The sequence below is a fragment of the Quercus lobata genome, chromosome 9 (assembly GCF_001633185.2).
Source record: "Quercus lobata isolate SW786 chromosome 9, ValleyOak3.0 Primary Assembly, whole genome shotgun sequence".
In the NCBI taxonomy this organism is placed as follows: Eukaryota; Viridiplantae; Streptophyta; class Magnoliopsida; order Fagales; family Fagaceae; genus Quercus; species Quercus lobata.
In genome coordinates this window covers 17,039,510-17,062,710 of record NC_044912.1, presented here as the reverse complement: position 1 = coordinate 17,062,710, position 23,201 = coordinate 17,039,510, and the positions used below count along the sequence as shown (strand labels likewise).

At 36.2% G+C, this 23,201-nt stretch overlaps 1 protein-coding gene across 1 annotated transcript; it reads left to right on the top strand.

The window, feature by feature from the left end:
* The first annotated feature begins 19,104 nt into the window (after positions 1 to 19,104).
* Positions 19,105 to 21,216, top strand: LOC115961039 (serine/threonine-protein kinase-like protein At1g28390). The gene has a single exon (XM_031080090.1). The coding sequence runs from the start codon at positions 19,405 to 19,407 to the stop codon at positions 21,127 to 21,129; it is 1,725 nt and encodes a 574-aa protein (XP_030935950.1). The 5' UTR covers positions 19,105 to 19,404; the 3' UTR covers positions 21,130 to 21,216.
* Positions 21,217 to 23,201: the final 1,985 nt, after the last annotated feature.

Here is a 23,201-nt window from a genome sequence, read left to right as displayed (position 1 = left end):
AAAAAAAAAAAAAAAAAGAGGCTGGAGTCCAAATTGCAGGGTTATTATCATTTTGGCTTTTTTAAGTTTCGATATTGTCAATTTCATCCTCAAACTTTGTTCTCTCTCTCTCTCTCTCTCTCTCTCTCTCTCACATTGAAGCATCCAACCACCACTACTGTAGCTAGGTGACCCACACATTTCACCCTAACCTCAAGCAACCAGCAGCACGGTGAGTTGCTTGGCATTCTTGTGTCCACAATGGTCTGTGGGTATGGAACCCATTCCTATGCCTATGTCAAAGTCAACCATGGTCAACTCTGTCTCAGGCAGAGCAGCACTGCAGCCTTTGTCTCTAACCCACTCATTTTCTCATTGTTCACAGTGAGGGATATATGGTGGACTCCTTTTCAAAGAAGCCAGCCATTGCGAGCATCTGTAAATGCTAGCATGTTCCACAATCACTGGATGATGGTGAAGATTGTTGTTAGCTAAAATTGTTTGAAATATTTTTTAAAAATGATGGTGAAGATTGGATGATGGTGAAGATTGTTTTTAAAAGGGAACCCACAATGGTCACATCTGGACTCTTTTGGTTCGAAATAAAATTTCTGCTCACCCCCTTGGCTGGGAAACGATTTTTTCTTTTTTCTTTTTTCTTTCTTTTGCCCCACAATGATCACATCTGACCTCCTTTTAGTTAGTAATAAATTTCTGCTGCTGCTGCTGCCCTTTGGCTGGGAAACAATCGGTTTCTTTCTTATGCTAGAGAAAGGCAGCTCACAGGTGGGCAATGATGAATCTCCACGTTGCCTCCACCCACTCCCATGTCCAATGTCCTACGTCACCAATGCCAGCCTCCTCGACCGCCATCTACTCGCTCCCCACATCCTCCAAAACCACTTCAACCACCCCCTCCACCAGTTGTCTCTATATTTAACATTGTTGCCGACCTTTTAAGTTACAGACATCCAATTTGGTGCCTTTATCTATCTGTAAATGGTATGCTATATTTATTATCTGCCAACCATAAGTTTAGAAAACTCAAACCACAAACACCAAATTATATGTAACTTAAAGGTATTAACATGATATGAAACCATCTTAATTGAATCTGGATTTTGGCACAATATAAATAGTATCCATTAGTTTTATGATATTCCACTACCTTTCATGAATGAATTCAGCCTAAAATATTTTCAGTTTATAGATTAATACAAGCCTGGACAGGGGCTTCTTCAATTGTGATTCTTTAAAGTTAAATTTTCTCCATTTTCAAGATAAAAAAGCATCATGTCTTATTGTCTCATGTTTAGTAAATGTATCATTTCTCAGTACCTCATAATTATAAAAAAATTTGTACATTTACCAGCTCCAAAACTTTTGGTGCATTCCCAACAACAGTTTGGTATAGACTTTAAAAATCCTGTATTGATTTGCTAAAGTACCAGAATATACTCTATGAATATTTGAATTTGTTGCCGAGTTCTTAGGATCCTGAAAATAATGTGTTAATTTTCCTCAATCATTGGTCCAGGTATCAACTTGGCACTCCTCTCTCGGGTCATGTCATCCCGGCTTTCCCGTGGAACCTATAATGGTGGACTACTTTCAACAGAAGCTGGGACAATTGCACGAGTGATTGCAGATGGCACGATAACCTTGGCGGGGTACTTGGGCCAGAGTAGACTCTTGAATATCACCCTACTTCCTTCACTCTTCATTTGCATATCCTCAATTGTTGCCACCTGCTTTACCTACAACTCTCTCTATTGATTAGTAACTTTTTGATTCAATGCAATGCCCGTCCCCTTAAATCTCTATTTCTTCATTATTTTGTATCTCTTGTATCATTATTGTTGTATATTAAAAGAAAACAAGCTCATTGATTTCTTCTACAATTTGGACTTTAATAAATGACTAGTCCTCTGCTATGGAGGCCCCGAAAGTTGCAAGTCTGGAGAATTCCTATCTTTGCACGCGGTTAAACTACGAAATTATAAACACCTTTGAGCTGAATTATGGAAAATTGTGAGTGTTTCCTTTGAGTTTAATTGCACGTTTACTCTTCAAACTTTGTCTCATTTTAAAAGGAAAAATTTGGCTACAAAATTGGTTGTAACTTTAGACTATAGCCTTACTCAATATCTTTTTATTGGAGGTGAATTTTGACAAATCAATCATTAAATTACATTTTCTTCTTATACTCAATGCTTGAGAAATTTCTAGAAAGATCAATAGTTATGTCATCAATAAATTGTTTAAATTGCAATTTTTTATAATTCAAAATTATGCATAAAATATAATCTTATAGATTATATGGTAAACAATATTTGATTAACACAAAATTTGACATGTATATTAAAAGCGTAAAAAACATGCAATCTAACAGTTAGGTTATGTTTGGTAACAGTTTTTATTTTCTCTTTTCAAAAACTTGTTTTTAGGAATATAAAGAAAAAAACATTTTTCTTGTATTTTTGAAATAAAAAACATGTTTGGTTGGTTGAAATTAAAAAAATAGTTTTTTGAAAAAAAATAAAAAAATACTAAAATATGTTTGTAAGGACACGATTCGTAACGAACCGTAGCGATGTGGGGTTCGCACGTAAAAAGGCCCAAAACAATATCATTTGTAGAGCGTGGGTTTAGAAGGCTAGGCCTTAGTCACCAGGCGGTGGGTTTTTCGTGGTATTCGTGCGTGTCTAGGTTATCTTCACCCATGAAGTCTTTCTCCTGGAGGTGGGCTGGGAGGCTCTGGTTTTTGGCCATTTTTCCCAGCCTCCTCTTTAGGTTAATTATTTTTCCTTTTATATTTGCCTGCGTTCATTGTCCTTCGTCCACGTATAGGGTCAACCTTTTCAAGATTGATACTTGTCCCATCAGCCCATACTCAAAGTCGTTGGGGGTGGTTGTAAAAGCCAAAGAATGCGGCTCTGTCAGGTTCAGAGCATTGAATGGCAGTAAGGGCAGCTTTCCCTGGATATTTTAGATCTTTCTTCCAAGTTTCAGTCCTATACTGTTTTTACCCCTCTTTCAGGGGGGACTTTGGGTCTGTCAAGGACTGAACTGCCCTCGGCGGTATCCAAAGGCTATCTTGTCGAGCTTGGGCCATAGCCCTCCTTGGCTTGGGCTCCTTGGCTTGGGCCTTCGGGTTCTCCCCGGCGGTATCCATAGGCTATCTTGTCGAGCTTGGGCCATAGCCCTCCTTGGCTTGGGCCTTTGGATTCTCCCCGGGTAGATGGGCATGGCCCATAAATCGTTTGGGCCCCACAATAGCCCCTCAAAACCCAGCTGTCCAACCTCTTGGTTGGAAAGGGGGTTTTGGTAATGCCGAGCTTTTATGATGGCTCCTTTAACTCGGCCCTTCATTAATGCTAGCGGTTTTCCGTCTGTCCAAGAAATATACTGATCTACGAGGCGTTTTTTGATTTTACTCCTGACGCGTTCTCGTTGTTTGATTATTCAAAACACGCTTTTAATGACTTCCCTTTACGAGACTCATTTACATTCGACGGTTCGTCTGACAAGGCGGAGAAAAGGAACGGACACCTTTTCGTTTTCAGATTCTTTTGGAAACCTGAACAAATTCAATACTTTCCGTTTTGCCCTTCCTATAAGAAGACAAGTAGGAGGCTATCACTTTCGTGCAGAGACCCTTTTATTTTTCTGAGATTTGAAACCCTTTGCCTCCCTAAGCGTTTACTTAACCCAGTAGTTATACACTAAATCACAATACATTCACCATAACAAATGATGAAGAAACCACACCCCTCCTCAAAGCGTCATGTTCTAATAAAGCTCGAAATGGCTCGGTCAGGGCAAGGATGGCGTAGGCTTAAGATTCGTCTTACCTTCCTTTCAGCCAAAATCCGAAGCAGGGACTCGTCACGTCAAACTTTCGGCGTGACTGAGTCGAGAACACCCATCATTAGTACCAACCGCGCTCTCATGAGCATACCTAATATGGCTCCAGTGTGTTGGGAGTCAGGATCGAGGCAGGGACTAAGTGCCCCTGCTTCTTCCTCTCTTCGTTCACTGGCGCCTCCTTTTGCCTCCCTTTCTTAGTCTTCCCAGCACCAGTTCCATCCTGGTGCTTTTCTTTCTCCCTCTTTTACTCCTTTTTCTTTCTTTTCATCTCTTCTCTCTTCTTCTCCTCCTTCTTTACTCATGTCCTCCATCTTCTTCATTTATCTCCTCCATCTTCTTCTTCCTTCTCCTTCAAATTCTTCTTCCTTCTCCTTCATCTTTTTCCAAAGAAGGTTCTTCTTTCGATATAAGCAATACTGAGGCAGAAATTGGAGAGACTTTGAAGACGAGTTTAAAAGACACCCGGCTGTTTACTTATCTGTACTGCAAATGTTAGTGTTGTTTTGGCAGCTCACCTTTTGTATAGGCTTGTTTGAGCCCTTCTTTGTACGTTGTAATAATTTTTTCATATTAATAAAAAATTGTTGTTATTTTACTTCGCATAAAATTGTTGTTATTTTACTTCGCATGCTCTGTCTCTATGTTTTTATAAATTTGCAAACGCTGCTCAGCACGATAATATAGCATTTGAATCGATGACAACTAAGGCCAAAATGCTTGCTAATAAAAAGAAGTCACCACAACTTTAACATAATTGCTTGAACTAGCAATGCGTACCTATGAATAACGGCAATTGCCCGAAATAATGCCGAGGTTAGAACTGGATGCTCTATGCGGTGTAGGAAGTAATCATTCGAAAACATATCACCCGCAAAAATGAACAGCCCCCTTAGGCTATCGAATAGTGGAGTGCCCCACCATCATTCTAACACTTTTATTGGCCTTAACATTTTACAATATCTGAGTCGGGGACTCTTCCCCCGAGCAGTTATAAAACTTGTAATTTTTCTTTCTCTTTTTTTTTTACTTGGTTTCCCCATAGGCTTGAGTCCGAGGACCATGCAAGGCCTTGATTCTGTCCAAAACTTGTAATTTTTCCTTTTTGTACTTGGTTTCCCCATAGGCTTGGGTCCGAGGACCATGCAAGGCCTTGGTTCTGTCCAAAACTTGTAATTTTTCTTTTTTGTACTTGGTTTCCCCATAGGCTTGGGTCCGAGGACCATGCAAGGCCTTGGTTCTGTCCAAAACTTGTAATTTTTCTTTTTTGTACTTGGTTTCCCCATAGGTTTGAGTCCGAGGACCATGCAAGGCCTTGGTTCTGTCCCTGGGCCCCCATACAGAACGGGCCTGGGCCGCGAGTTTACTGGGCCCACAAATTAAGAGGTATTTCCGTAGTCTTTGGTCACGCGGTACTTTTTGGCGTCCTAGTGTTCGAGGTGCGCCTTCACGAGACTCCTTTAATTTCATGGTTGCAGATGGCGTGGGAAGTCGAGCCGGAGACATTTTGTCTGTAGCGTTCCTTGGGACGCTGCGTGAATTAAATGCCACCACCTTATCTTTTTAAATAAATAGGAGAGAAAGTTGCCTTACCTGCGCGCAAATCCTTCAGTTTCCTCCCTTAGTATATCATGTTTGAGGCGAGGGTTGGGGAAAAGGAACTCTATCCGCCACGGAGGCGCCGTGTCCTCCTGAGACTCAAAGTAGTGAGGTACGGGCAAAGGAGGCGTAAATTCAAGGGAACATTCCGTTTCGACAGAGGGGAAAGGGTGTTTCTCCCCCTTTTAGTCAAAATTCGAAGCAGGTTCTGTTCATGTCGGAATTTTGGTGTGTCAGAAGAAAGATTCTCCGCCATCAGCGCCTCTGCCTTGTTGCAGGCAAATTTTTGGTGAAGGCTCCTCAACTTTCGGCTCCCTGCACCTTTCCTTCAGCGGTGTGAGGCTCAAGTTGGGTTCTTTTGCTGCCTGAGTTATGGGCGTGCAAAAGCATTGAGGAGGAATAAGATCTCGAAGCAGTAGCCAACCTCTCCTCTGTGCTACCTCCTCGGCTTTATCTTCATTTTCTTGTATTTTTCTTTACTTACGTAGTTAGCTTTAATGTAAGCTTGTTTCAGCTTTTCATTGTACACTGTACTGTTCCTTTGTCTTAATAAAAGATGTGTTTATTTCTTTATACATACTTTTCTTCTCTGCAACAACTACTTTGTGCATGAATATTAAATGTAAGCTTGCCCTTAATGATATTCCGGGCAGAAAAATGCCTTAACACAGATTCCTACTGGTTTAAACTCACAAATATTATCAAGTATAATAAGGGTAATCCTCAATAAATTAAACTCTTGGAACTAACCGGGATAACCGCTGAGTGCTGCGCGATGCATGCTAGACCAATGTCCGAGAACGATAAACTCTAAATAATTCGTTCGAGAGGGTAGCCGAGTAGTGAGAGACTTTGATTGTGCTTTTGGGTAATATATTGCACCGTATCGCATCAACCCCTTTGGTACTGGGGATCCGAAGGTAGACCGGGGAATCTGTGCAATTAAGGGATTAACCCAATTGTTAACGAGGAGTTCTCTTCGGATGGATTTTGAGGTTTATGTGCCATAGTTTTTTTTTTTAAATAGTTGGTTTCCCCATAGGCTTGGGTCCGAGGACCATGCAAGGTCTTGGTTCTGTCCAAAACCTAGTTTTCCTCATCCAGGTAGTTGGTTTTCCCATAGGCTTGAGTCCGAGGACTATGCAATGCCTTGGTTCTGTCCAAAACCTAGTTTTCCTCATCCAGGTAGTTGGTTTTCCCATAGGCTTGAGTCCGAGGACTATGCAATGCCTTGGTTTTGTCCAAAACCTAGTTTTCTCTTTGTGTGGGATCTTGGCTTTAGGGGAGTTAGCTCCTCAGCCAAGCCCCTAGAGTTTATCCATACGATTAACGCCACCAAGTGCCTAGTTTGCTCTTTACGGGGGACCTTGGCTTTAAGGGAGTTAGCTCCTCAGCCAAGCCCCTAGTCAAGAAACGTAGCCCCTAGCAGAACTTTATACTAGAACTCTATAACCAACGGTTAGAAATAACAAAGAAACTCTATCGACCCACCTCCTATACCAACACACAAACCTTTCTCACAGACGGCGCCAATTGTAAGGACACGATTCGCGACGGACCGTAACAGTATCGGGTTCGCGCCACGTAAAAAGGCCCAAACAATATCATTTGTAGAGCGTGGGTTTAAAAGGCTAGGCCTTGATCGCCAGGCGGTGGGTTTTTCGTGGTATTCGTACGTGTCTAGGTTATCTTCACCCATGGAGTCTTTCTCCTGGAGGTGGGCTGGGAGGCTCTGGTTTTTGGCCATTTTTCCCAGCCTCCTCTCTAGGTTACTGATTTTTCCTTTTATACTTGCCTGTGTTCACTGTCCTTCGTCCACATATAGGTCAACATTTCCAAGGCTGATATTTGTCCCATCAGCCCATACCCAAAGTCGTTGGGGGTGGTTGTAAAAGCCAAAGAATGCGGCTATGTCAGGTTAAGAGTATTGAATGGCAGTAAGGGCAGCTTTCCCTGGATATTTTAGATCTTTCTTCCAAGTTTCAGTCCTATACCGTTTTTACCCCTCTTTCTGGGGGGACTTTGGGTCTGCCGAGGACTGAACTGCCCTCGGCGGTATCCATAGGCTATCTTGTCTAGCTTGGGCCATAGCCCTCCTTAGCTTGGGCCTTTGGATTCTCCCCGGGTAGATGGGCCTGGCCCATAAATCATTTAGGCCCCACAATTAACATCTTAAAGTTTTGAAATTTCCTTTCACAAGTTTTCATATTTTGAAATCATTGTGTGATATGATAGTTTCACTATCAATGTTATCAGCTACATCTTTTTCAATGTATACAGCCAAACAATTATTAAGTTACTGACCTATCATTCAATTACTAACATATTGCCTAAATAAGTACTAATATAAATAAAATGCATTATCTTTTCGAAAAAATATATCACACAAATCCAACAAATTCGGCTAGAAACTAAAGCAAACACTAATAGACTAATTATTTAAAAAGTGTACATTTTATATATATATATATATATATATATATAAATAGTGATTTTAAAATATGTCATTTGAAAATACAATTTATAAAAATCACAATTAAACATTTGGTTTGAGATTTTAGGCTAATTTGTTTGTTTGGACAATTTTTGAAAAGTGCTATGTCCACAACATTTTTGCAACACTTTCACAACAAAGCCTAGGTGATAAGTTTTTACTAGTTCTAATTTGAATTTACTATTGAAATTATTTTTTTGTTTACCAATAACAACTTGCTATTTAGGATTTGTTATGAAAATATTGTGAACATTGCATTTCTTGCAATTTTTTTGTTCAACGTTCAATGGACTGAAATTTTGGAAAGGTTGAATTTTATTTTTAATGGGCTCAATTGTTATTAAGGGTATTCAAGTTTTTTTTTAGGGTGGTCAAGTTTTTTTTCTAGGGTGGTCAAAAAGACCAATATTAATTTAAAACTCAAATTTTTTTAAGGTATATTAAAAAAAAAAAAAATTCAGGGTGGTTTTGTGACCACCCTCATTATTACTTGGCCCTGCCCCTGCTATAAAGTATTAAGATAGTTTTCTCTAACTCTATTATCAAATTTTCAAAAGGTTTAAAAATATTGCTCTAATTAAAATCCTTTTGCCAAAAGTCTTTAGATTTGTTTTAACAATTAATAAAAAATTAAGTTTAACACTGTGCTTGAAAATGTGGTTAAATTGTGTGGTTCAATGTAAGTATTATATATCATATGACATGCCATGCACAATAAGTAGAGGTTGAATTTTATTTTTAATGGGCTCAATTGTTATTAAGGGTGTTCAAGTTTTTTTTTAGGGTAGTCAAGTTTTTTTTTCTAGGGTGGTCAAAAGATCCATATTAATTTAAAACTTAAAATTTTTTTAGGTATATTAAAAAAAAAAAATTTCAGGGTGGTCATACTTGGCGCCACCACTGCTATAAAGTATTAAGATAGTTTTTTCTAACTCTATTATCAAATTTTCAAAAAGTTTAAAAATATTGCTCTAATTAAAATCCTTTTGCCAAAAGTCTTTAGATTAGTTTTAATAATAAAAAATTAAGTTTAACACTGCTTGAGAATGTGGTTAAATTGTGTGGTTCAATGTAACTATTATATATCATATGACATGCCATGCACAATAAGTACATAAAAATTAGCATAGTTTTTTCTTAGTGAAATAAAATTACCAAAGTTTTGATAAATTGAAAATACTACGATTAAAACTCAATTAACAAAAGTTTCAAGCATTTTGGTTTTGATAGAAACTTTGTCTTAATTATATAAATTGCACTCATTGCATAACTTAAAATAATTTTTATTCTTTCATTTTTACTATGTACTTTAATGTTTCATTTTCAGCTATATTATTAAAATATTTTATTTTGTTTATATATGATTTTTTATCCATATTTTGCACGAGCATAACATCAACAAACTAATAATTTTAATTTAGTAGTAATAACTAAATGTAAGAGAGCTCGTCATAAGTATTAACAACTCTATGTTAGAAATTGAAGACAGTCTATGGCGTACACTGGCATTTGATGAAAAACATGCTTATTCAAATGTTAGGCTAGGCCGCTAGGGACCTCTGTCTTCCATTATTAATACTTAATTTTTAAGCATCTGTTCACAAAATACCTGTTCACAATTACTTGAAGGGGATGAGTATTTTATTTTTCTACCACTCATATTATTATACAATAAATTTAAATATTTATAAAATTAATAATTAATTAAGATAACTCCTCCTGTGGACCAGAATAAGTCTTCTAATGGAAATTGTGGTGGTCTAATATATGAGTCAATACTCAAGCGTAAAACTAGTATTTTGCCTAAAACTTATACCAAACAAACAAAAGACCAATACATAAAATTGATAATCATTAGGATTTCAGTTTAAAGGTTTTTCCAATATGCCATTCACAACGGCCGAATTGGGTGCAATCCCCAAAATACATATCATAAAGTTGTGTCAATCATAATTGCATTAATTAAATCCAATAAATCAGTCAGCATTTAATGTGATGTGATCTGTCTCTTTAGTGGAAGTCCCAACCACTATTAAAAGTATCTTGAAATTAGAAAATCAGCCAAAAGATGGTCACATTCACCAAAAGCAAGTTGGATATCTTATGAGTCTTATGATAGATTTCTCTGAATTGGTAAACAATTAAAGGCTTAAATACTCCCTTTGCAACGTCCAAAAGTTATAAACAATTCTTGACACATAACAATTGCACCCATTCAATTTCTTCCAAGACAAAACACTGACTTGAGCTTCGAAGTGCTCATTGTCACCCCTACTAGGGTTGCTCCTATATTCATTGTGTGCAAGTGCCGAACATACTGATACTCCTTTGTATAAGAGCTTCCATCGATAATTCCTCACCACCTACATATATAAACTTACACTCTCATTGTAGCTTATTCTTTCAATTGACAATTTAACAAGCTAATAGAGGCTCAAGTGATAGCTCAGTGGTAATAATATATATTATATATTTCATACAGGGCCGGCTCTATGGTGGAGCAAAAAATGCAACCGCCTAAGGCCCGAAGTAAAAAAAAGGCCCCTAAATTTTAACCAATAGGATTATTTATAATCAATAAATAAAATAATTTTTTTGATTAGATGAAAAACAAATAAAAAAATAGAGAAAAATGCAACGTCGTCCACAATATTTTTCACAACACTTTTACAACTAATGCTAAGTAGCAAGTCATTACAGCCTATTGTTGATGGCAAAAAAATAATTATAGTGATATTTTCAAATAAAAAACAAAAAGCAGTTTAAAATCTAGGATTTGTTGTAAAAAATATTGTGAATGTTGCACTTCTAAAAAAAAAAGAATAATAATAAGAGTTTAATTAGCAAACTTTTACTAGTTTTCATCTAAATCTACCACTAACACCACTATTTTACTTACCACTATCAATCTACCACATCAACAAGTATGAAAAATTTTGTCAAATTTTTTTTGTCTTAAAAATTCAAAAAAAAAAAAAAAATTCTATATAGTTCATGTTAATTAGTAATAATTTTGCATCTAAATAAGATGATCAATTTTCGCCTTAGGCTCCCAAATGCATCAAGCCGCCCCTGATTTCATAGTATCCCATGTTTGTGGTTAGAACCCACCTCCACCTCCCACATTCTTTACAAGCTGAACTCGATTTTTCTTCATTTCCATCTTCGATCAAAGTACAAAACTCAAAGCTGAAACAACCATCCCCATCTGTTTTTAGGTCAATTCCGGCCCACAGCCTCCAAGCTTTCAGTCTTTGAAGCCCATAATTGGCAAATTGAAAGTCTTGGGCAATACAAGTCTCGGCCCACATTCTTCAAGATTCGGTCTTCGAAGCCCAGAATCTGCCAATAGCAAATCCAAGGCAATACAATAAACAAGTGCTAGTCTAGAGCCTGTAAGTTATGTTAGGTCTGCATGCCTGGTTTCTCTGGCCTCTTTAGAGTTTAGACCTTTGGGCCCATTGTGTTATAGTGTTTTTGGGATTTGGATCCGGGGTATTGCTTCCTCGCTCACATACAAACATTTTTACTTTTTAATTTTGATTTTTTACTTTTTTTTTTTTTTAAATTCAAATATTGAGATTGAAAATTATTTTTTTAACTCTTAATCTCAACCCTTAAGAGCACTAGCATCCGGAGATGCAAAAAAAAAAAAAAAACTTATTTTGCATCATCAAACATTACTTTATCTATTTTACCAGTTTATTTTACAAATCGCCTTACATCACAGTTTTTATTTATACATACAATCCAATAAAATAATATAAACTACCTAATAAAAAAATAAAAAGTATTCTTCCCTCTCTTTCCTCCCACTATTTTTTTCTCTTCACACACAACCACTAGATTATTATTATTTTACAATGTGTGAATAATAAGGTTGTATATATGAAACCTTAGAGCATTAGCATCCGGGGATGCAAAAAAAAAAAAAAAAAAAAAACTTATTTTGCATTCTCAAACACTATTTTATTTATTTTACCAACTCATTTTACAACTCACCCTACATCCCAGTTTTTATTTTTACATACAACCCAATAAAATAATATAAACTACCTAATGGGGTGTTTGGTATATGCACTTAAAAATATGTGTTTTGTTATTTGAAAATATGTGTGGAAATACGTGTAAGTGAAAAAAGTGTGTGGAAATACGTGTAGTATTATTTAAAAACTGAAAATTATTGTTTGAAATGGTGTACCACACACCCCTTAATAAAATAATAAAAAGTATTTTTCTCACTTTTTTCTCCACTCACTTCTTCTCTTCACACACAACTACATATTAAAATAATTTTTTTTTACAACATATGAACAGTAAGAGCATTCTCATCAGCTCTCTCATAAAAAATACCATTTTGACATACCAAAAACCTACTTTATCATTTTAGCACATCATTTTACAACATACCATTTATCAAATGTTCTATACTATAATTCTATACATTAAAATAATATTTACTACACATTAAAATAATATATTAAAATAATAGAGAGAGACATTTGATAGGAAGAGAGAGAAAAAACAAATTAAATAAGCCAAATAGTGTTTTGGCATGGCTGTCCGTATCGTCTCATATTTGAGACGGTACTGTAGCTATGTCTCAAATTTTTTGAGATTTGGAAGAGCTGATGAGGGATAGTTTTTGGAATTTGGTGTGCCAAATGCCAAATATTTGGCATTTGGCACACTTGATGAGAGTGCTCTAAGGTTGCATATATGCACCCTTACTGTTCATAGGTTGCAAATTTTTTTCAGTTTACAAATCTGAATGGAGTGGGTTTTGGGTGGCTTAGATTGTAAAATAGCAACTTAGAGGTATTTACACTCCCCAATATTGGTGCTCTTACTATTCATAAGTTGCAAATTTGTTTAAGTATACAAATCCAAATAAAGTGAATTTTTACCGTCTTAAATTGTAAAGTAGTAACTAGAGAGTATTGACACCCAATACCAGTGCTCGCTATTAGTACTGCATCGTATCTCAATTCATGTTTTTGCTTAGTTCAAACCTTTGACTCTAGAGCCTGTAAGCTACATGCTTGGTTTCTCTGGCCTCTTTAGAGTATAGACCATTGGGCCCACTGTTATAATGTTTTTGCTCCTTTCGACCTTTGACCGAGAGAGAGAGAGAGAGAGACGAAAGATGCACAAATAAAATATTATTTACCTTGTAGATTATATATATATATAATCTAGCCTAGCCTATAGATAATTAGATATAGATGCCCTTCAAATCTAAAGATAATCATATAAATCCTATCCCCTACGGCGAAAGGTACCATATATGATATACCATAAAAATGGGTGTGATACCAAACCTTTATTAAGATATCTCCCATCCTAGGATAGGACAAGCGCTAGCTCCCCCTTTATCATCTACTCTAGTCATTCCTTCTTCTCCAAGCTCAAAATAGGGCACCTCTTAGAACATTCAATTCCAAATGATAGTACAATCAGTTGAGAAGAATTCCTCATAAAGTGGAAGTTACTAATTTCAAATTCTCATTTTCTTTCTCCATGAGACTAAATTTAGTTATGACTTTCCAAAAAAAAAGAAAAAGAAAAAAAGACTAAATTTAGTTTCAAGTTTCCCCCATAAAAAATGTACGCTCAAGTGATTGACTCCCTTCACTCCTCCATGGTTGAATCTAAAAAATTGGTAGCTAAATACTATCACTTAATGCTAGTATGTATAGCTCACACATTCATGCATTGCCGACTGATGCTCTCAATGTTGAAATGGATTTATTTAATGGTTTAAATTAAATATTATAAATCTAAATGTATATTTAGTGTCATGTCATTTAAAATTTTAAATAACATGACACTCTATAAAATAACAAATTTTGAAAATAAAATCTTAAATTTTTTACCTTCTTAAAGAAAGCACTAACTTAAAAAATGTATCTCATTGAACTCAAATTTGGACATGACTGTTTTAATTTAATTAGTATTTGAAATTTTGTTTAAAAAAAAAAAAAAAAAAAAAAAAAAAAAAAAACTTGAAATGGGTGGCAAGATGGGTGCAGCGCAAGTGACAAGATGAGTTAGAGTTATGAATCTTTGACCCAAATCCGTGGTCTTTGGGTTCATTCACTTTGTCCCGTTTGCCACTATATACCAATCATTGATATCCACGGTCCTCCGAGTATTGTAAGATCTCGTTCTTTTCATGTTGCCCTAGACTTTAAGGAGACATTGTCGGTCGAATTGTTTGTTCACCAACCCCTCTCCTTTGTTCTGTAATTTCTTGGTTGAGAGAGAGAGAGAGATATTTAATGATTTTTTAAAATTCAAATATATACTTTCTTCTGAGATGTTATAATGTGCAATGCACGTGTAGCATTATCCAACTATTACATTAAACAAATGGCAACATTTTTTTTTTTTTTTTTTTTTTTGAGGGGATAACAAAATGGTAACATAAATTAAAACAATTGTTAAACGCTTTATAGTTCAATGGTATTGTCTGTTTTCTATTATCTTGTGTTTGTAACAGCTAAATTATAAAATTAAAAAAAGAAAAGAAAAAAAATCAGCCCTTTTAAAAATTAAAATTAAAAAAAAAAAGGAAGAAGAAAAAAAAGAAAGAAAGAACATTATTTATTCCCTCACAAAGAAGCATTACTAATCATAGTTGGACAGCTGAACAAATTGGGCAGAATCTTGAAAACCATATATGCACCACAATGGTATTTGTAGTGGCTCTGAGAGCGACTGAGAGGTGCAGTTTGCCATAACTCTCGAAAGAGCTTTACGCAGATAGAGCAGGTTAGGTAGAACTTACAAGGCCCATAATCTATCCACCTACCTGCTTTGATAAAATTGGATTCAAAACGTGCTTCAAAGTTCTAGAAATGGCAGAACATAATTTAGGGGCCAACTATATGGCCAAATTTTATAATAATGCTTTGATTGCGCAATCAAAGTTTAATTATGGTTTTGGCCATAATTCATACTATATAGTATATAACATTATTTCATTTGTCATTTGTCTTCCACTGACTACATCACCCATAACATGGAAATGAATTTCAAATGCTGAGTTCAACATTTTATTCTTAACTCACGGCTTGTCTTCTAGTTGCTTTTTCCAGTAAATTAGATGCATTTTCAACCTAATTGAATTTAAGTTGGTCACAAATTCTATCTGCCTGAGAAAGTCAATGTGCGCGGCTATATAATTTGATTTGAAATTTGTTTTTTGAAAGTTATTAACAAAGTGCAATGACAACAAATCTCTCTATTTTTTTATTATTAGATTTTCATTAAATTGTATTTTTTATTATATTTTTCATGTATGCAAAATTTCAAAAATCAAAGATTAAAAACTATGTCATCAATCTAAGTTTTGTAATTTAAAATTATTCAAAATATATAAACTTATGGATTGAATAATAAATAATTTTTTATTTAAACAAAAATTAACATGTATGGTAAGAATATAAAAAAGACATACAATTCAATGGATATATTTTCAAAATATGTAATCATATTAATTTTTTAGTGAGAGTATGTAGACAAACTTTGTCTAAAAGTTCAAGAATTATTATTTGGACATCGGAAAAAAGTTTCTACCCTCTCAGATTATAATATAAGATGGCAAATCCAAACTAATGAAAAATATTCAGGCCAAATATGTGGGTTTTGGGACAAAAGTCAAAAACTAAAACGTGAAGTTATTGTATGCAATTGTGAAATTTGTATGCCAAATGCAGATATTAATCAATTTACCCAGGTTGGTAGATTTGAAATTTGAACAATGCCATTTTTTGTTTTGTTCGTGTTCATATCATGGCCCCACAAGATAGACCTTCTAGACTGAAAAAATGAAAATCAGCTACACATGTCGGGTTTAGTTGAATGGAATCAACAACCTTATTTGGAAGCATTTGTTATAAATCACATTGTCTTGATTGAGATTGGTCTAAGTCTAACTTCACTGTTGCTGGCATGATAGTCAAAGCTCATAAAGCACCACTCCCCCATTTCCCGATCGGAACAAACAACCAACAACAGATTCTAATACCACGTTGTGGAGTGCCGTTGTTAAAGCCAGCAAGATGCCGCCTAATCACGCAAATGATTTGTTTTTGTCCATATTTTTACTAGTTTTTAGAGGATTCAATATACTTAGATGCCCATTATATTAATCATTGAGCCTAATGAACAAATGCTAATTTAACATTTGATTAAGTTTAAATTTAAAAAAGAGTATTGATGAGAAGGATTGTCTATTTAAACAGTTTTGTTAGGATAAATGATGATGGATCTATTGACCGATTAAGCTTGTTGGACAAGTATAACCATAGTTAGCAAGTTGTTCTTGTAAAAGAGGAAATACGTTGTTGAAAATGTTGGAGCTACATTTGTCGAAAAAAAAAAAAAAAAATCCTAAAGTTGAGATTCTCACTCTGATTAAAGTAATTCCTCCAACTTTGTCCCTAATGGTTGTATTAATGCCCATTTTAAGCCACAATTAAGATAATGAGTGTAATTAAGAAGTAACATGTGCACGTTAACTTGTATGAATTCAAAATTCAATGACCACGTAGAGATATGAGCTAATTACCAATACAAAACCTTCTCAAAAAAAATAAATAAATAAATAAATAAATAATTACCAATACAAAACACTTTTGAGAAAAGATACTGACTTGAGAGTTGAGAGTCATGTAATTACTAATTTATCTTCAATTATTGGATTAGTTCTTCCCATTCAACCTCAAATTCCATATATTTTTACTGTCGGCAACATAATATTTTACTCTCTTTCCGTTTTCCCTTCTTTTAGTAAGGCACTCAACTTTTTTTTTTTGGTGAAAGACGATTCATTAAAACAAACTAAAAGGGAACAACAGGTTCAGGACAAAGCCTGCTAACATACACCCCATTGAGATCATCCTCAAACACATCCAACAAGTCCACAAGCGGACTATGAAAAGAAGAAAAAACACTATCTAAACTAAAACTCATTCTAGCAAGGCTATCCGCACATCTATTCGCCTGACGGAAACAATGCTTCACACGAATCTGAGAAAACCGGCCAATCAACAGCCTACAATCATCCAAAATAGGAGAAATAATGCTGTTTTCAAAAGCTGGCTTGTTCAAAATATCCACAATAGCTTTGGCATCAAGTTCAATCTCAAGAGAAGAAATATTCAAGTTGCAACACAAGATAAGACCCTCCCTAAGCCCCCATAATTCTGCAGCAAAACTACTGATGATGCCGATACAACTACTGGTAAGGCACTCAACTTGTTAGCCTAAAAGGATGTAATTATATAATCTAAATTTATGAATAAGTCCCGGCCCAAAGCATTCATTTAAAATAGAGAAAAGTTTTAACTAGATAAGAAATTTTTGCACTCATTAGATATTCTTTTGTTCTTTTCATGCATAATCACTACAGCTTTTTTTTGGGTTGGTTCATGAAAGATTGAGATTTAAGAGCTGAGAAATGATTGTGGTATATTGTGTGATTAATAGACAAAATGTTCTTTATTAGATAAAAAGGAAAACATTATAAAAAAAAAAAAGGATTTTACTCGCTCTTTCTTCACATAAAAATTAGAGACAGCCATAACTTTATTCATTAATTAAAACAAGTAGAATTTATTTTCACATGGTCTATAAACAACTTATTTATTACTAAAAAGTGTTACTTTATTGGTCATCTACTCATCTATGTTTAACAAAGAGTATCAACCACACAAGTAATTGTGAAGCTCCCAAATTTATCTATTTTCTTCTAAGAGCATTCGTATTTTACACCTTCACACACTTAAATATAAGAATTACTGTAGTAAGTTTGTAAAATTAAAAACTAATATTTTATTATAACTTTAACTCTTCTCTCTCCTTTCGCTCAGTTAACCTCTGTCACCTCAACTTTGTCTTCTCTCCTTTCTCACAATTTGCCTCATCTCCTTTCTCTTTTATCTCTTTCATCCCTCTCTTCTCTCGAAATCATCCACCTACTACCATGGTCAACTCGGCCCAAGTAGTAGAGATCCATGTGGCTAGCTCAGCCTAAATGGTGGAGTCGGCGTGGCCAACTTGGCCCAGGTTGTGGATGTAGTGTGGCCAATTTTGCCTAGGAAATCGATTTGGCATGGCCAACCTCGGCCCAAGCATTGGAGATTAGCATGCGTGGGTACGGGTCATGACGGGTTTGGTTTACTTGTAGAGCTCATAGGGGGAGGGGAAGAGAGAGAAAGAGTCAAGGAGTATGAGAGAGATAAATGAATAAATAGTGTTAATTGTATGTGAAAAATAAGAATGGAAATGCAATGCAAGTTATAAAATGAATTATTAAAATAGATAAAATAAGTAATTTTTTAATAACCCTTATACAAATGATCTTTTAAATATATTTTCTTCGGTTGCTATCTGGGATTCCCATGCCTTAAATATGTTTACGCTTTTATTTAGAACATTGACTTCATGGTTAATCAATCTTCTCGACTTTCCCCTCCAATAGGCCAATATCCCAGATTCAGAGTCTAACCGCAGACCGTTTGCTCACGTGACACAAGCAAACAAATTGATTACTTACACCAAAATTGTGTCACCGATCATTCACAAGAAGATAATCATCTATTCATCTTTTCCTAAAAAAAAAAGAAGAAGATAATCATCCAAGTACGTCTTGTCATTTCCAACAATTATATCCCCTTTGCGGTCCCTAGTCTCACAGCAAACTCCAAAGTCCAAACTAATCTGCACTAATGGTATCAAACAAAATTGAGAGTATTCATGGAAACCCAACAAAATAAAAAGATGCCAAGCTAGTATTTGTCTCTAGTGCATAGCAGTTAATTAGCCAAAAACTCACTAGAAATAAAGAAGAGGTCAAAATAAGCATTTGTCAATGACTTTAATGATCCCTTTAATCATTGTTCCATTCTTAATTTTCATGCTTGAAATATCTGACTGGAAACTTTTAATAATCAAATGAGATGAGGATGATAAAGAAAAAGATAAAGTAAAAGTAACACTGTCAATGTTTTTTTTTTTTTTTTTCTTGAAATATAAACACTGCCGATGTCAAAATGCATGGACCCCACCTCTTTAGACTTACCCAAACCCAAGAAAGAGAAATTCCCACTACAAAGTTGCACGCGTTTGCATGTAAAAACCAATAAAATATTCTCACACACACATTCGCATTTCAAAAAAATATTCAAAAACTTTGATTGATTTCACATTTCTCTAATCTCTATCATATCATAGCTGTAAAAATCACATAGATAAGACTTTAGTTATAGACACCATAACCCCCCACTCCCACCTTTGAAAGTAATGGCTTTTGCCTCTCAAACTCTTTTGATTTTCCACCACCTTCTCTTTATTCTCTCATCAAATCTCATTTCAATTTCAAAGCCTCACTCCTTATCTCTCACAGAACGCACCTGAGAAAAAAAAAAAAAAAGTAAAACCCCAAAGCTCTTTCAATTATGGGATATTTCTCATGCAATGCAGAGTCAGCAATAGCCACATGCGATCCCCACAATTGGGATCTCAGCAAAAACAGAAGAAAACCAAAAACCCAGAAGTACAAAACCAATAATAACAACAACCACAACAACAACAGAAAAATCAGAGAGTTTTATTACAACGAACTTGTCGCCGCAACAAACGGTTTCTCCGCCGAGTTTTTCTTAGGCAAAGGCAGTCACGGCAGTGTCTACAAGGCCGTCCTCGACGATGGGAAGCTCATCGCCGCCGTTAAAAAAACAAAGCTACATAACTCATCAACGACAACGAATAGAAGATTCCAAAACCAACAGAGTAGTAACTGTACCAACTGTAATAACTGTACAAGCCCAGCGGAGAACGAGATTGAGATTCTATCCAGAGTACACCACCCTCGGCTTGTGAATCTATTGGGCTTTTCTTCTGACTCCCTAAACGACAACAAGCTCATTGTCGTTGAGTACATGCCTAACGGTTCGTTATATGAGATATTGCATTCAAGTTCAACTTCGAGGCCACCCGGGTGGACTCGTCGGGTCAGGTTCGCGGTTCAAATAGCGAAAGCGGTTCAAGTACTACACTCGGCGAATCCGCCTGTTATTCACCGAGATATCAAGTCGTCGAACGTGTTGATCGACGAGAAAGGGAACGCGAGGCTCGGGGATTTCGGTTTGGCCCTGAGGGGACACGTGGAAGACGTGCGGGTGAAGTGTACGCCTCCGGCGGGTACGTTGGGGTATTTGGATCCGAATTATCTCGCTCCGTCGGATCTGAGTTCGAAGAGCGATGTTTTCAGCTTCGGGATCTTGCTCTTGGAGATCATCAGCGGGAGGCACGCGATTGATGTGAATTACAGCCCGCCGTCGGTGGTGGATTGGGCGGTTCCGTTGATTAAGCGAGGAGATTTCGCCGGAATTTGTGACGTTCGGGTCGGATCTCCGCCGAATCCGGTGGTGATTAAAAACATGGCGGTTCTGGCCGCGCGATGCGTTAGATCGACGGCGGAGAAGCGTCCGGCGATGAGTGAAGTGGTGGAGTGTTTGAAACTCGTAGCCAAAAAAGCTCACGCGCCGCCGATTTGGAATAACCTGAAACGGCGGGTGGGGCGCGTGGAGGAATCTCGGCCGTTGATGAAGTGGGAAGCGTATGATCGTAGTGAAGAGGTTGATAATGTTAATGTTAATGCCAATACGAAACTTGGAAGCAGGAGGAATAGGAAAGTATCCAGTGTCTCGAGTGCAGAGTATGGAAATGAAGGGATTTACGAAGGGATTTTGTTGCGACGAAGAAACGTGACTAAAAGTGTACACATGCCGTCGTTACAATGGACACAATACGCTGGAGTACTAGATCCAATCTTTACCACGAATGAAACTATCGGTGATCGAATGGTTAGATCGAGATCTGTCGGTCATTTTAGCGAAATAAAAGTGGGGTCGGATTCGAATGTGGGAGCCACTCGATCTTTGTTAGCTAGGAGGAAGCCTGGGGTGGCAGTGAAAATGCCAACGGTAAGGTTAAGCAAGTCGAGGTCTATGGGAGTGTTACATAGTCCACGTTTAGTACACTACAATAATAAAGGGTATGTGGTTGAATTTGAAGGGAAATCGAATTCAACAACAGGATTCGATACGTCCAAGATGGTGATTAGTTTGGACGAGAAGTCTGAAAAGGAAATGCTTGAAAGACCATTGGTTTCAATTTAATGCATTTGGATTGTTCTGAATTAGCAAGTTCAAACCTTGGTAATTTAAGGGTCAAATCAATACAAAGTGTGTCAATTGTTTTAAACACCGAGTAAGGTTGTCTCAATGTCGCTGTCCTACAATTTCTTCAAGTCTTATAGGCGAGGTTGATCCAACCTTTCTTTTCATAAATTTTACTTTGAGTTACCTTTTTTTTTTTTTTTTTTTCATGATTGTTGCACCAATTCAAGTGTAGAGTTTACATGGATTTTTGTAAGTTGTTAACGTTTGTCTTAATTTTTTACCAGGTGATATGAAATTGAAAGGGAGTCAAGTATATTCAGCCCTAAGATCCTTCTCATCAAACATATCAAATAATTTAGCACTTACCATCTCAAAAATCTACTTTATCTGTTTTAACAACTCATTTTACAATACATCTGACATCAAAAGTTTTATATTTTTTACCACTTTATTAAAATATTATTTTTTATTCTCAATATCATCTCTTCCACTACCCACAAACCCACAGCCAAACCACCCATAACCACAGCCACCACCCAACCCCTAACCAAAAAAATCACAAACAAAAACTGTTGGTGCAAACACAATAATAATGGAAATAATACACAAAGAGAAACTGAATAGTACTTCTGAATATTATTAATATAAAGAAAGGAAATACACAACACTATTTGGACTGAGGCGTGGCACTCGCTCTCTCTAAGGAGATTCAAGCCCTTGGTTGGCCAACTCTTATAACCGGTGCAGACCTTCTCTGACTTGTCTCCCCCAGGATACAACAGCCCAACAAGTGTTGTATGACTAGAACAACCTCTGCACAAAGTGTTCAAGCCCAAAACTCCACCAGAAAGAACACCCTTGCGCACGTATCTAGCCCAATATCTGAGACAATTCATGTTAGCCCATTAATCACCACAATTAAAAAGAATAAAAAAGTCTCTCTCCTTTTCAATGTGGGATTAAACATTTTTCACAACTCTTCATCTTCCATATTCACTCCACATCTTTACATTTATTTTATAACATTTACTCATTTTAATTATTTAATATTAAAATGTTCCAACAATCCCCCACTCATTTTAATATTAAATTTTAGTTAAAGAGAGATTACCAGGCAAAGATGGGTCACTATGCATCATGAAGGTGTGCTCTGCATTGAACCTTCACTTAGTAAAACAGCGATCTCAACTCCAGAGTTGTAGTGGTCTCCGACTTGAACTAGGACTGCTTTAGGGAAATTAAACATCACTGCTTACACATAACAACCCAGGTGTTGACATGAGCTTTTATAGCTAGCACTTTACGGCCATGTGCTGATCCCAGTTTCATGGGTGTATTTGAGATTAAGTCCAAATCTCATAGGGAGCGGCCCCACCCCCACACTCACATAGGTGAAATTTGTCAAGGGTGCTCCTGCAATTCTGACACCCCACTCATACGAGCTACAAATTTCATTAAGAGTTTTTTACTCAACCTCTCCACATTACAGGATAAATGCACTTACATCATAGGGATGAACAATTAAAAAATTATTTACAGAATAAATAATTTAAAAAAAAATAAATAGTGCATTTCTTACGACCATCATATGATTCGTTTTTCCCATTGAACCCAATTCTCAGGATCTCTGGTCCTTGGGTTGGGTATCCTCATACATGGCTCATGATTCTATGGACTTTAGTCCCATCCCCCTCGATGTATTCCAGACTCTATCTTTTGCCAAGGCCTTGGTAAATGGATCTGCAAGATTATCATTAGATTTAATATAATCCACAGTTATGATGCCACTACTCAAATAAGATCGCACGGTACTGTGCTTTCTTCTTATAGGTCTGGATTTACCGTTGTAGTAACGGTTTTTAACTCTACCAATTGTGGCAGTGCTATCACAATGAATTAATATAGGTGGAATTGGCTTTTCCCAAAGGGGAATTTCATATAACAAATCTCTAAGCCAATTTGCCTCTTCACTAGCTGAAGCTAATGCTATTAATTCAGCTTCCATTGTTGAATTAGCAATTATTGTTTGCTTTTTAGATTTCCAACAAATAGCACCACTACCTAAGGTA